This window comes from Hyperolius riggenbachi, chromosome 2 (assembly GCF_040937935.1).
Source record: "Hyperolius riggenbachi isolate aHypRig1 chromosome 2, aHypRig1.pri, whole genome shotgun sequence".
Classification (NCBI taxonomy): Eukaryota; Metazoa; Chordata; class Amphibia; order Anura; family Hyperoliidae; genus Hyperolius; species Hyperolius riggenbachi.
Window position 1 is genome coordinate 535,826,818 of NC_090647.1, and position 13,729 is coordinate 535,840,546.

At 47.7% G+C, this 13,729-nt stretch overlaps 1 protein-coding gene across 1 annotated transcript in view; it reads right to left on the reverse strand.

Moving 5' to 3' along the window:
* MOSPD2 (motile sperm domain containing 2) overlaps nucleotides 1-13,729 on the reverse strand; it is a 162,401-nt gene that overhangs the window by 89,427 nt on the left and 59,245 nt on the right. Inside the window, exons 4-5 of the mRNA XM_068270709.1 lie at nucleotides 10,206-10,292; nucleotides 4,115-4,269 (exon numbers count right to left, since the gene is read on the reverse strand). Of these exons, the coding sequence (XP_068126810.1) occupies nucleotides 4,115-4,269; nucleotides 10,206-10,292 (242 nt within the window). The remainder of the gene's footprint in view (nucleotides 1-4,114; nucleotides 4,270-10,205; nucleotides 10,293-13,729) is intronic.

Consider the following 13,729-nt stretch of genomic DNA (forward strand, 5'->3'; position numbering starts at 1 on the left):
GCTGATAGAGCAACCACCAATTGTGTGTGTGAAAAACGCCCCAGGACTCTCTATGGATATGCGCTCTCTCTTAAAATGATGTCCAACAGTACTGAGATCAGCTTATGGATACCCACTTTGACCCAGTGCACACCGAGCGGTTTTAGCAGTGATCCGCCAACTGCATCCGCGTGTGAAAACGCTTGGCTAATGTCAGTGGGATGGTGCACACCAGCGGTTTGAGGTTTTTAGCAAACCGCAAACGTGCATCCTGCTGCACGTTCGCGGTTTGCAGAAACGTTTCTGCCTCAATGTGAAGTATAGGAAAAACGCAAACTGCTCTGGAAAATGTTAGATCAGAGCAGTTTTCCAGGCGTTTTTGTTACAGAAGCTGTTCAGTAACAGCTTTACTGTAACAATATTATTAATCTGCTACACAAAAACGCTCCAAAAACGCTAGGCATGTTTAGAAAACGTCTCTAAAACATGCCTAGAATCGCTCTGAAATCCGCTCCAAAAACCTATAGCGTTTTGAGGATCTGCTAGCGGTTTTGGTGTGCACTGGGCGTAAGTGAGGACACACAATGTAAAGGAGGGGGGGTGATAAAAAGTGTAAAAACAATAAAAACTAAAAAGTAAGCGGTAGTTGACCTAAATTGATGACAACCGCTTCAAAATTTACTAAGCCACTGTACAATGACACGACGAAGTGGGATCTATCTCACGAAACAGGTTGTCAAAGAAGCAATATAAGTCCTGAATTTAGGTAAGGCATCGCTTACTTTTTCAGTGTATATACCTTTTGTCACATGTGGGCACCTCTTCCATCACCCCCCCCATGCAAGTGACAAGTAAAAAGTGCTGTGACAGATGAGAGAGCTGTCAGGTTACATAAAGAGCTCTTTTCTTACTTGGTTATACTTTGAGAGTGTATACACCTCATGTCACCTTCATAGCTCACCTCTTAGATTGACACACACAAATACAAAGCGATGAGCTGTCGTTTTCTACAGGCATCTTCTCGGGATTTTTTTACTCTCTCAGAACTGACATCTGTCACTTTATTCAAACTAGGGAGTCTGGGAAACAGCGAGAGCCACAAATGAGGCAGCGAGGAGGATGTCAGAGGAAGGTAAACACTACAGGCCCATTCCACATAGAATCCTAATGCTGCCTCTTTCCAGTGCAAGCATGATATAGAAGAGTCAGAAGAGTACACTGGCGTCAGTAGGTTTCCACAGAAAATGTTAATATACCTTATACACTCACATATAAGCCTAATTTTTAAGCACAAAAAAAAAATATGTGCTGAAAAGTCCTCGTCTCCCCCTCGGCTTATATGCGAGTCAGTGGAGGAGAACGATTGGTGGAGCAGGTTTTGTTACTAGCGGAGGAGTGTAAGGATTGTGCACTAGTGATCCTGCGCTTGCCAGCTGGCTCCCTGCTGCCAGTGTCCCCTGCAACATGGTGTGCAGAGTGTGCTATGGTATAAATACATTTAAGCTATTTTTGCATAAAAGCCAGGTGGAGACCCAGTCACTTTTTCCTTACCTAGGGTGCAGAGTGTGCTGCTCAAGACTACCTGTGTCCCCTGGCTTGTGGAGCGGATTGTGCAAGTAACATGTCAGTAGTGCAATGATTGGGGATTCTTCCTTTGCAGCATTCTCTGTGTCTCATATCTATGATGCCATCTAGTGGCTTCTTGAGACACAGCTGTATCATCCTTGGGTCACATCTGGGTATGAGGAGGGGGGGATGACTTGTACTGGGGGCACATCTGACTTCTGTGGAGGAAGCTATACCGGGGAGTGGTCTGATACGCGAGTCAGTCACTTTTTCCTGGTTTCTGAGGGAAGAGTGGGTACCTCGACTTATATGCGGGTCGGCTTATATGCGAGTATATACAGTAACCCCAGAATGCATAAATCTTCAAACACGTAAGAGGAGTAGCACTGCAGGTAGCAGTAAATGCACTATAGAGGCAGTAAAGCCTGGGACCATACAAAAAAAGCAAAGCGCTATCGCAATCACTAGAGATTCGTGATAGCGCTTTGCAAGCGATTTTGGGAGCGATTTCCCTGCTCCTATACAATACATTACAATACATTAGAATAGAAATGCTCCCAAACTGCTGCATGTCCTGCAATTTTGATTTGCTTAATCGCAATCGCTCCAGTGGAATCTGTTCCTTCCATTTACATTGGCAGAGCGTTTACGAAAATAGCTAACGATTGAAAGCGATCCCAAAACGCTCAAAAAACACTCTAGTGGGTTGCAGCTCATTTTGTGCAATACTGATTTGAAAATTGATCCCACTCTCGATTGGGAGCAAATTGGACATGTCACAAATGATCAAATCAACTCGTTGTTCTGATGGGAAACTGCAAAAATGTGTACCAGTTTTAACTTGGTGAAAGGGTTAAACATTGGTAGAAGCCTGGCAGAGGCCACTCCTACTGCAATCAATGCACAACTAAAGAGCTTGATGTCCTCTTTATTCCATGCCTAAAGTTACTCCGCCCAACTGTCGCCTTTACAGCCAATTTAACGTCTCAGTCCACAAAGAAACCATCCTAGAAATATATGAAACCCCCCCACTCCATAAATTGATTGGAGTTGGGAATGTTGTCTATTACAGATACTCCTCCCACCAGGGCCGGATTTACCATAAGGCAGTGTAGGCACATGCCTACAGACGCCTGGTGATGGAAAGGCGGCTCACTCCCCTCCCCGAGCGTCTCCCTCCCTCCTTCCCTATGCAGAGTCTTGATGATGAGTGTAAATGAGATGTTACTCACTCTGCTCTCAGCCTTCCACTGACGAGTTCTCCCTTCAGTTTGGGGCACCTCTAGCTACTTAATACTGAGGTTCCTCTGGCTGCCTAATAATTGGGGGCATGTCTAGCTACTTAATATTGTGGATACTTCTGGCTACCCAATACTAAGGAGCACCTGTAGCCAGCTGTGACAGGCAAAGGAAGTAAAGTGGAAGTGACAGATGGGTCAGTCAGCACACTTGCGGTGCTGTTCAGCGGGTGTTTGTAGGCTCATGGAGGGCGGAGTCTAGGGTGCCAGGACATTTGAGCCTATAGGCTCCTGAGAGGTAAATCCAAGCCCGCCTCACACTAAATGTAACCCTTTCGCTGGTTGAGAATCTTCTATAGAGTCGTATCACACCAAGTCCTGAAACATAATGGCTTTCACACCCCTCCCCCCCAAAAAAAAAAAATATGCAGGTATGAACGGAAATTCCATCCTGACCTCCTCATGAGTAGAAAGAGCAACATCTGTGATTTCAGATGAGCGGAAATGCTGCTATTCTTTTCGCATTAATATTCGCAAAAATGATGTCAAATTCGACTTTCGAGCGAAAATGCCATTGAAAGTCATTCTCTAATACGCTTGTGATTTTCTGTCTTTGGAAATTTTTGTGATAAAATAAGCTTTTTGAACCTTTCGCCAATTTTCACAGTAAAAATATCATTTTTGCGCTTTCGCAAATTTTCACATAGGAAAGAAAAATGTATTTCGTTATTCGTTATTTTTGCAAATATTTTCTCGAAATCATAAATGGCATTTTCGATGCAAAAATAACATTCGCGAAATTTCACCAGCAACACTGTCTGTGATTCAATGTCCCTATAGAAAAATGTCAGTGTTACTGTATATAACAGGGCAATGGAGTGGGTACAAAAATCATCCGACTCCTCAGTTTATGAAATGGCCGACTTCAACTCCCACTCCAGGTACCCAAAATTGCTCCGACTCCACAGCACTGCTATATAACCTGGTGAGGTAAATATAGGAAAAGAGTATATTTTTCAGGGCATCCATTTTAAATGGACAGTCATTTAAGTAAGGTAGATAGGCAAGCCATTAGAAGAGGGGCCTGTAGGTCAAACATTCATGTAAAAAAAAAAATCAAGCAATTAAAAAGAAGCACTCCACATCAAAAACATTTTCTTGAAACCTTTATAGTAATGACTCTTTAAGGCCTGAGCCCACTGACGCAGTTGTGTCCACTATTCAGCAACACATCAATGTTACAGATGCTGAAAAGTGGACAGAAGCAGACACAGCTGCGTTAAGTGGGCTCAGGCCCTTAGGACAAAAGAACACAGCAGAAGGTCACTTACTACATTGCCAAGTCCACACTCGGTCATGTCAAATACAACGGACAGGTACTTCTCCGGCTCTCGCTTGGCATAACGCTCTAACCAAAACGCCACACACTTCTTCTTCTCATCGCTTGTTTTGGCATCTCGGACATGAAGTTTTACCCTGAGCCAAACTGGAAATACAATACAATAATAAAAAAAATGTTAGGAAACAATGTGTAATAAATGGTATAATTACTTCAAGCCTGAAATTTAAGCTCAAACTTTCTTTTTCCAGCGCATTCCGCAGATGCTTGATCAGACTAACTTCTGGGGAAAACAAGACCAGGTTGCCTTCTTCTATTGCTCCATGCCCCAGTTCTGACGCTCACTTGCCCACTGCGGGTGCTTTTGGTGGAAGGCATGGGTCAGTATGGGAACTCAAACTGGTATGTGGCTACGGTGTATACGGACACCTTTCTTTGTTGCCAGCTTTACATTCTTTTCAGTAATATCTGCTACAGAAGTTAAACAGTAGTTCTTCTGTGAGACTGGACCATGAAGGCTAGAGAGTGAAGCCCAACCTTGATGGTCCAGGGCTGTGGATTCGGTACAAAAATCATCCAGCTCCTTAGTTTACGAAACCACAGACTCCAGGTACCCAAAATAGCTCTGATCTCAACTACGCAGTCCTGCTCTCTATGCCAGTCACTGTGCTTTGGGCACCTAGGAACCCAAAATTGGATCAACAGTTGTCCAGATCACGGCAGCGGTTTTAACTATGTGACTTACAGACAAAAAAAAAAAAACACATGCAATGCCGACTATCAGAGATGGCCAACGAGATGCAGAGAACTCCAGCTCATGAAATAGGTATGCAAACTGAATGGAGCTTGAATTTAATCCAGGGCAATCAAATTCCCTTTCCGAGGATTTTGACTGGCCAAAATTCCTAGCTGCACACAATTTGCTTGCACAGCAATTAGTTAATTACAAGTCAATCTGATAATTCAATTCAATGTAGAGAAAGTTCTCTCAAAAACGGTTTGCTTAGTGAAATAATAATGAAATAGTTCTACCAGTAATAAAAAAGGGGAATTTTGCAGTGTTCCCCAACCCTGTCCTCAAGGCCCACCAAGACTGCATGTTTTGTAGAAATCCACAGAGGTAGGTAATCAGCTCTGCTGAGACACTAATTACCTTCCCTGTGAGTGTTTGTGGTTTTCCACAAAACATGTACTGTTGGTGGGCCTTGAGGACAGGGTTGGGGAACTGTAAATCTAGAGAACACAAAGTGGACGTTATAGCTGTCAGAGTGAAATTTGCAAAGCATTTTTTCTGAGCAGAACACAGAGGAAGTTTTCACTTGAGTGACTGCTGCACAACAAGGAGTCCCTTAGTCTGTGAGGCGAGGCCTGGTCACAAGACTATTGTGTATTCCAAAGCAGAACAATGCTGTGAGGAAACATCACACACAGTCTCTGCTTTGCACAAAGTGGAACATAAGCATGAGACACTTCTGAAGGCTGCATGCAAATGAAACGGCATAAAGCTTCTCTGAAGCAGAGCCGCTGATTACACCGCCAGAGCCTTAGGATCTGGACGCAACACATAAAGCTTTGTTCTGATGCAGTAACCCATCTCCCTTGGTACCCTGTGTTTTCCAATCACGACATGCAGCACAAAGAGAGAACGGCAAGAAGGTGAACCCTGAGAAGCTCGTAATTAGGAGGACCTTCATCTTCAGATGTCTCTTGGGGTCACGAACAGGGCTAAGCGAAGATGGACAATTGCAGCAAATGGCTTACAGAGAGGCGATCGTTCAGCACATTGTTACTGTGCTTCATAAAAAAAGGTCATAGCCTCTAGCAAAAAAAAAAAAAAAAATATTTCTAGTTTACTCGTAAACACTAACAAAAAATAAATGTAAATATTCATCTTAACTGTGTATATGAAGAACACATAATCTTGGTAAGCACGGCGACCCTGTAGTGTGTAGTGAAAGTGACCCAGAGATGAGTAAAAAGACTGGTTTTTTTTACGTACTCGGGGCTTCCTCCAGCCGCAGAAGCACAGATGCGTCCTCTCTTAAGCTGCAATCTGCTCTGGTAATCAGCTGTGTGACGTCAGCAGGGGGCCTTCTGCGCATGCACGGACCTTCTGCGCAAGCGCATTTGGCCCCGGCTTACGTCACTCACTCAGACTGAGCTGTCTACTAGGGGTTTCGTTGTGGCTACACAGTGGATTCTGGGCGGACCGCAGGAGGCACGCGTGATGACGGTGAAGGACGCATCCATGCTTATGGGGCTAGAAGAAGCCACGGGTAAGTAAAAAAAACAGTCTTTTTATTGATCTCTGGGTCTCTTGAAGGCATGTGCAAAGTCTGGCCCTGGGAGGTGGGGCGGTGGGGGTGTAGGGGCAAATGCGGCCCACCAAGCCTTTGCTGGTGGCCCCTAAAGCTCTCAACAGTTGTTCATTCCAAGCGGCCCGGAGGCCGTAGCTGTGGTGCCGCATGCAGGGGCCACCTTGTGTAGCCCCTCTGCCTATCAGCCACCACTGTAGCAGTAGCAGCTGCCACTATAGCAGCAGCAGTAACAGTCACTGATTAGCAGCTGTCACTGTGCTATACACAGATATATAGGTTATTACCCGTGGAAAGGTTTTATTTGACAAAATGTCAGAGGCCTAATGTACCTAACGGCAATCAGCAAAAATTGTGTTTTATTTTGCCAGTTCTGCCCCTGAGCACGCTCAAGAACGCCGATATAACCCTTGGCCTGAAAAGTTTGGACACCCCTGCTGCACTGCATAGCTATGAAGATATCTAGTGGTAAGGCTACAGAAGCTCGATGACAACAGGCACCACACCCAACTAGGCTCTGGATACCACAGAGCTCTCCTGGTCTTCTGTCGAATAGCATGAGCCGTCCTCGGTGAAAGCTATTCCACTTGCTAGTTTGGATAGCTCTTCAGTACTCCTCACACAGCCTACAGAACTACTCGCACCCGAATAGTACGGTAGAAGAGGAGAACATCTGTACTGCGCACATGTGACTCCGGGTTCACTCATCAGGGACACAGGTAGTTCCAAAGACTGCCAGAGGTGTACCGAAAAGCAATTCAACCTGGCAGGCTAAATAGCTTCCGCTGGGTACGGCGCAGGAAGGAGAGGGCGGCCTAAGGACCAAAAAGACTCTATGGTACCCAGTAGGCCTGAACGATTTTAGGAAAAGATTGAATTACACGATTTCTGTCAGAAATTGCGATTTCGATTCAATTCACGATTTTCTTCAAATCAAGCTTTATCACTAATTTAACAATGTGCACAGTAACTAAGGAACAACTAAGGAATAGCACCTTAGTTTCACAGTGTCCCCACTGCAGCCCTGCAGAATGCAGAAAGAACACCAGTCAGTCACACAGCAGTCATCATCATTATCACGCTGACACACTGTGCAGCGTAGCGGAGGCTTGAATGACAGGAGTTTGGGCGGAGTCTGCTGCCCATGTTAGTTTGATTGACATGTGGGCGGAGTCTGCCGCCCGCCCAGCAAATGATGTGTAAGCACTGGGGAGGAGGGAGTTGCCTAGTGAGAGCCAGTCTGCTGCTCATCACACCACTTAATAAAAGTGACACAAATCACAAAAGGTGATTGTCAGCAATCAGAAGACTCAGCCTGCCACCTCCCCAGCTTATGATGTGGAGGTCTGGGTGGGAGCGAGGAGTGAGACGCTGGGACAGAGTGTGAGAGCGGAGGTGGGCGGAGTCAGCCACTCGTAATACAAGGTGATTGACAGCCTTGTGGACATGGTCTCCCGCCCGCCCAGCTAATGCTCCGGAGATGTTGGGAGGAGTGAGCCGCATGAGTGAGAGAGCCTGTGGGAGGCGACTGTTTGCCGCCCTCTGCACTGATTGGCTACAGACTCGGCGGAAGTTAGGGGAGAGAGTGAGCCAGCTGCACTCGGAAAACGAGTGACGAACGCTGGTGCTGAGCCGCCGCAAACTGCTGCTAAACAGAGCGGGAGAGTGGACTGCTGGCCTGAATGCAGAGGAGGTAAAAATCGTTGCCATGGCGATCACGGAATCGTCATTTCCGTGATCGCGATTTCGATCGAAAAACGATTTATCGTTCAGCCCTAGTACCCAGAGTCTTCCCTCCGCTTAGGCATGTATCAAACCTAGTGATCTAGTTTCCTCGTGTCAGGTTTGCTTTAAGTGGACACCAAGAGGGAGAGGAGGAGGACATCAAGGGGGAAAGGAGGAGGACACCAAGGGGGAGAGGAGGAGGACACCAAGGGGGAGAGGAGAAGGACACCAAGGGGGAGAGGAGAAGGACACCAAGGGGGAGAGGAGGAGGACACCAAGGGGGAGAGGAGGAGGACACCAAGGGGGAGAGGAGGAGGACACCAAGGGGGAGAGGAGGAGGACACCAAGGGGGAGAGGAGGAGGACACCAAGGGGGAATTGAGGAGGACACCAAGGGGGAAAGGAGGAGGACACCAAGGGGGAGAGGAGGAGGACACCAAGGGGGAGAGGAGGAGGACACCAAGGGGGAAAGGAGGAGGACACCAAGGGGGAGAGGAGGAGGACACCAAGGGGGAAAGGAGGAGGACACCAAGGGGGAAAGGAGGAGGACACCAAGGGGGCCAGGAGGAGGACACCAAGGGGGCCAGGAGGAGGACACCAAGGGGGCCAGGAGGAGGACACCAAGGGGGCCAGGAGGAGGACACCAAGGGGGCCAGGAGGAGGACACCAAGGGGGCCAGGAGGAGGACACCAAGGGGGCCAGGAGGAGGACACCAAGGGAGACAGGAGGAGGACACCAAGGGAGACAGGAGGAGGACACCAAGGGGACAGGAGGAGGACACCAAGGGAGACAGGAGGAGGACACCAAGGGAGACAGGAGGAGGACACCAAGGGAGACGGGAGGAGGACACCAAGGGAGACGGGAGGAGGACACCAAGGGAGATGGGAGGAGGACACCAAGGGAGACGGGAGGACGACACCAAGGGAGACGGGAGGACGACACCAAGGGAGACGGGAGGACGACACCAAGGGAGACAGGAGGACGACACCAAGGGAGACAGGAGGACGACACCAAGGGAGACAGGAGGACGACACCAAGGGAGACAGGAGGACGACACCAAGGGAGACAGGAGGACGACACCAAGGGAGACAGGAGGAGGACACCAAGGGGGACAGGAGGACACCAAGGGGGACAGGAGGACACCAAGGGGGACAGGAGGAGGACACCAAGGGGGGCAGGAGGAGGACACCATGGGAGACAGGGGGAGGACACCAAGAGAGACAGGGGAGGACACCAAGAGAGACAGGGGAGGACACCAAGAGAGACAGGAGGAGGACACCAAGAGAGACAGGAGGAGGACACCAAGAGAGACAGGAGGAGGACACCAAGAGAGACAGGAGGACGACACCAAGGGAGACAGGGGGAGGACACCAAGGGAGACAGGGGGAGGACACCAAGGGAGACAGGAGGACGACACCAAGGGAGACAGGAGGACGACACCAAGGGAGACAGGAGGACGACACCAAGGGAGACAGGAGGACGACACCAAGGGAGACAGGAGGTCGACACCAAGGGAGACAGGAGGAGGACACCAAGGGAGACAGGAGGACGACACCAAAGGAGACAGGAGGAGGACACCAAAGGGGACAGGAGGAGGACACCAAGGGGGACAGGAGGAGGACACCAGGGGGGACAGGAGGAGGACACCAAGGGGGACAGGAGGAGGACACCATGGGAGACAGGGGGAGGACACCAAGAGAGACAGGAGGAGGACACCAAGAGAGACAGGAGGAGGACACCAAGGGAGACAGGAGGAGGACACAAGGGGGCCAGGATGACGACATAATTGGGGGGAGAACATCTACAAGACCCCTCTGGACCACCAGGTTTAGTATATTTTTCCCCCTGGTTTTTTCCCTCTAAATCTGGGTGTGCCTTATAGCGCAGAGCATCTTATAGTCCAAAAATACAGTAAATGTATAAATGAATATTGAAAAAGAAAAAAAAGGAATTTTATTCATTCGATTATTTTTACTACAGTTTCTCTTAAAGGTCCTTCATACATTGAGAACAGTCACACCGCACAGTGGCACTGCACACTTACACAGCTTATTGCCTTCTTTGTCATAGCCATGGAGAAAGGTCGCTCCAGCCTCGAAACACCACCTGGCAACAGTGGATTCACTCAGGTCTGAAAATACAGAAAAAAAAAAAAACATCACCACCTGCGAAGCACATTAATATGAGAGGTTCAGTGTCAGACAAGCATGACCAAATCCCATCACTGGAGGTTCAGAAGTTCACAGCCCGAGATTTATAGAGGAGACCTGTGAGCACAAGGTCCAGAGTCCTCTCATAGATCTTAGGAGTTTATTTTGTAAGCATAAATGGCACCGGCATACGCAGCAGCTTACAGGCAACAAAGGATCACAGTCGTCATCCCTATGTCACTATCACAGCCATGCAGGCTCTCCCAGCAGGGCTATTATTATTACAGTCAGAAGCATGGCAATAGTCTTTGGGAGGAAAGGAGTGCTCAGAGAAGGTCCGATGTGGAAAATAACCCTGGCAGGAGATAAACCCAGGGGACCAATTCTGGCCACACATATACAAGAAGCTTTCTGCACTTTAAAAAGGAACTAATTAATATTTCAGTAGTCAGTATCAAAGTAAATGATACTTAAATAGTAAAAAAAAAAAAAAAAAAAAGCAACACGTGTTATTAGTGTAAATATATCGCTGACGTCTTCCCCAGCACTGTACAGAGCAGTTACAAAATTAACAGATCTACATACAAAGCAGAAATGTGCCTTCTTAAAGCAGCAGGGACAGCTATACTATCCCATTAAAAAACAAAACACATATATAAGTAGCCAACTACTTACATAACACATGTATTGTACTGTCCACGTTTTGATTTCAGTGAATTTTTTTTTTATAGTAAATAAAAATTCTGTTCCTGGCATTTGCTATCTTGATTCCCTCTGACTGAAGCCAATCCTGATGCAATTTCCTCCCTTTTTTTCTACTAGAAACTGCACTGTCATAGCTAGCTTACTTTTCAAACCTGTGAGCAGAGCACAGCATAGATCAGATTTCAGCAGCTCACTGAACTGCGAGTCTGATCACTGGGCTCCTACGCTGGGCTATGCAGGAGGCTGAAAAGCCTGCACAGTGGTCTTTAGGGGGGGTTAGGACTGTGGTCATCAAGTGGTTAAACACAGAGCAGTGGGTAAATGGAATTTGATTTTGTGGCCGACATTCCCTCTTTAACTGCCGTACGACCGTGTCACGCCAATGGGCGTGATCGTGGCGGCAGCCCCAGGTCCGCCTAACGCCAATTGGCGTCAAGTCCTGGGGTGGGGATTTACAGGAGATCGCACGCGCTGATGCTCCACTCTCATCAGTCTCCCAGCGGCAATTGCCACTAGGAGACTGTTAGACGGTGAAACTGCCGTCCATTTATATTGTATAGCGCTGCGATCCAGCTGTGTGACACGGCTGTCCCCCCGGGAGACAGGAGGGCGATCAGCTCTCATAGGCTGATGTCTATGACAGCGGATCGTGTTGATTGGCTGGCGGGGGAGGGAGGGAGGGGAAACAAAATAAAAAAAAATTGCTAGATTTATTTAAAAAAAAAAATTATAAAAAAAATAAACATTTCAGGAGCATCAAAGCCCACCAACAGAAATCTCTGTTTGTGGGCAAGATTTCTGTTGGTGGGCAGAAAAAGGGGTGGGGGTGGAATCACTTGTGTGGTGAGTTGTATGGCCCTGCAGCAAGGCCTTAAAGCTGCAGTGGCCTAAATAGAAAAAAATGGCCTGGTCACTAGGGGGGATGTAAGCCCACGGTGTTCAAAAAGTTAAAACAGAACGTAATGGCGATTATACAGGTGAAAGTGAGCATACGAGGTGTCCCACAATGCATCATTGATGAACTTGCAAACTGTCCCTTTGTTGTCCCTGAAAAAAAACTAGATTTGCATATTCAGCAGTGATGCATTGTGGGAGCCCTCATATGCTCGCTCCAACCTGAGTAATCACAAATACCTTCTGCTTTATGGTAATAATACAAGTGGATGTATTAAGTTGAATATGATTAAGCCAGATGGCTGTGTGTGCTGGTAAGACGTCTAACTTATCTCTCGGGGTCATCACTGAGGAGGCACCAGCCTCATTTCTGCCACTGTAAAATGACTGAATACAGTATAAGGTTTCAGTAAGGGATTGCCACATAGCGCAACAGGCATCATTAATATCACAAGGCGGCTGTGATCAAAATCAAGCATTGGAATACTTAATAAGAAAACAAAGCATTGCATCACAATAACTCCTTATTAAGCACAATCATCTAAAAGCATAATAGTTAAGATCGAGCACAATAATAATTTATAGTAATGAGATCATTAATATTAAGCAAATACATTAATGAATATTGATGATCCATGTACTATTATACAACAACACCACACTGGAAAAAAAAAAAAAAGTATATGGAATAGTTATTCACCAGAGAATACAGAACTTAACCTCTTGACGACCAGCTAACGCCGATTGGCGTAAACTGGCCGTCTGCGGGTTACCATGGAAACGGCTACTCGATCGAGCGGCCTTTCCATGTCAGTTCACGGAGGGTGTCTCCGTGAACAGCCGGAGAGCCGCCGATCGCGGCTCGCCGGCAAAATGTAAACAGGCGGGGAAGAAATCCCCGCTGTTTACATCATACGGCGCTGCTGCTTGGCTGATTGGCCGGGGATCGCCGGCATATGATAGGCTGAAGCCTATCCTTCAATGCGCAGGATGGAAATCCGTCCTGCGCAGCTCACTGGGGGAGGGAGAGGGAGGGAGCGGGCGAGACGGCGGAGAAGGGCTTTGAAGAGCCCCCTCCGCTAAGCAAATGCAGCCGGCGGCGATCAGACCCCCCCAGCAGGACATCCCCCTAGTGGGGAAAAAAGGGGGGTAGTCTGATCGCCCTGCTGCACTCCTGATCGGTGCTGCGGGCTGTAGAGCCCACGCAGCACCGATCACTGAAAAAAACCCTGGTCGGCAAGAGGTTAAAGCAGCAGAGACAACCATGCTATCCCAGGAAAAAACCCACATACATAAGTAGATAAATACTTGTTCTACTCATGTAACAGACGTATTGTACTGTCCACGTTTTGATTTGAGTGAATATTATATAGTTTAAGTGTACCTAAGATGAGTTGAAAGAAGAAATGTATACATACCTGGGGCTTCCTCCAGCCCCCTCCAGGCTGATCGCTCCCACCCTGTCCTCTGCTGTCCTTCCACTCAGCCTCCGCTATGGGTCCTGGTAATTCCGTCAGTCGGTGCCAGTAGTCGGAAGCGTTCTGCACAGTAGGCCTGGCATAGCAGGGCATGTGCACTATGCTCCAACTGGCTAAATTACTCTTCTAATATCTCATCTGGACGACTGCAATGTACTACTTTGTGGACTACCTTCTAACAGACTGGCCCCGCTCCAGTCTGTACTGAACTCAGCTGCTCGTCTCATTCATCTCTCTTCTCGATCTTCCTCTGCTGCCCCTCTTTGTCAAGCTCTTCACTGGCTGCCAATTATCCAGAGGATCCAGTTCAAACTCCTAACCCTAATCTACAAAGCTCTCCA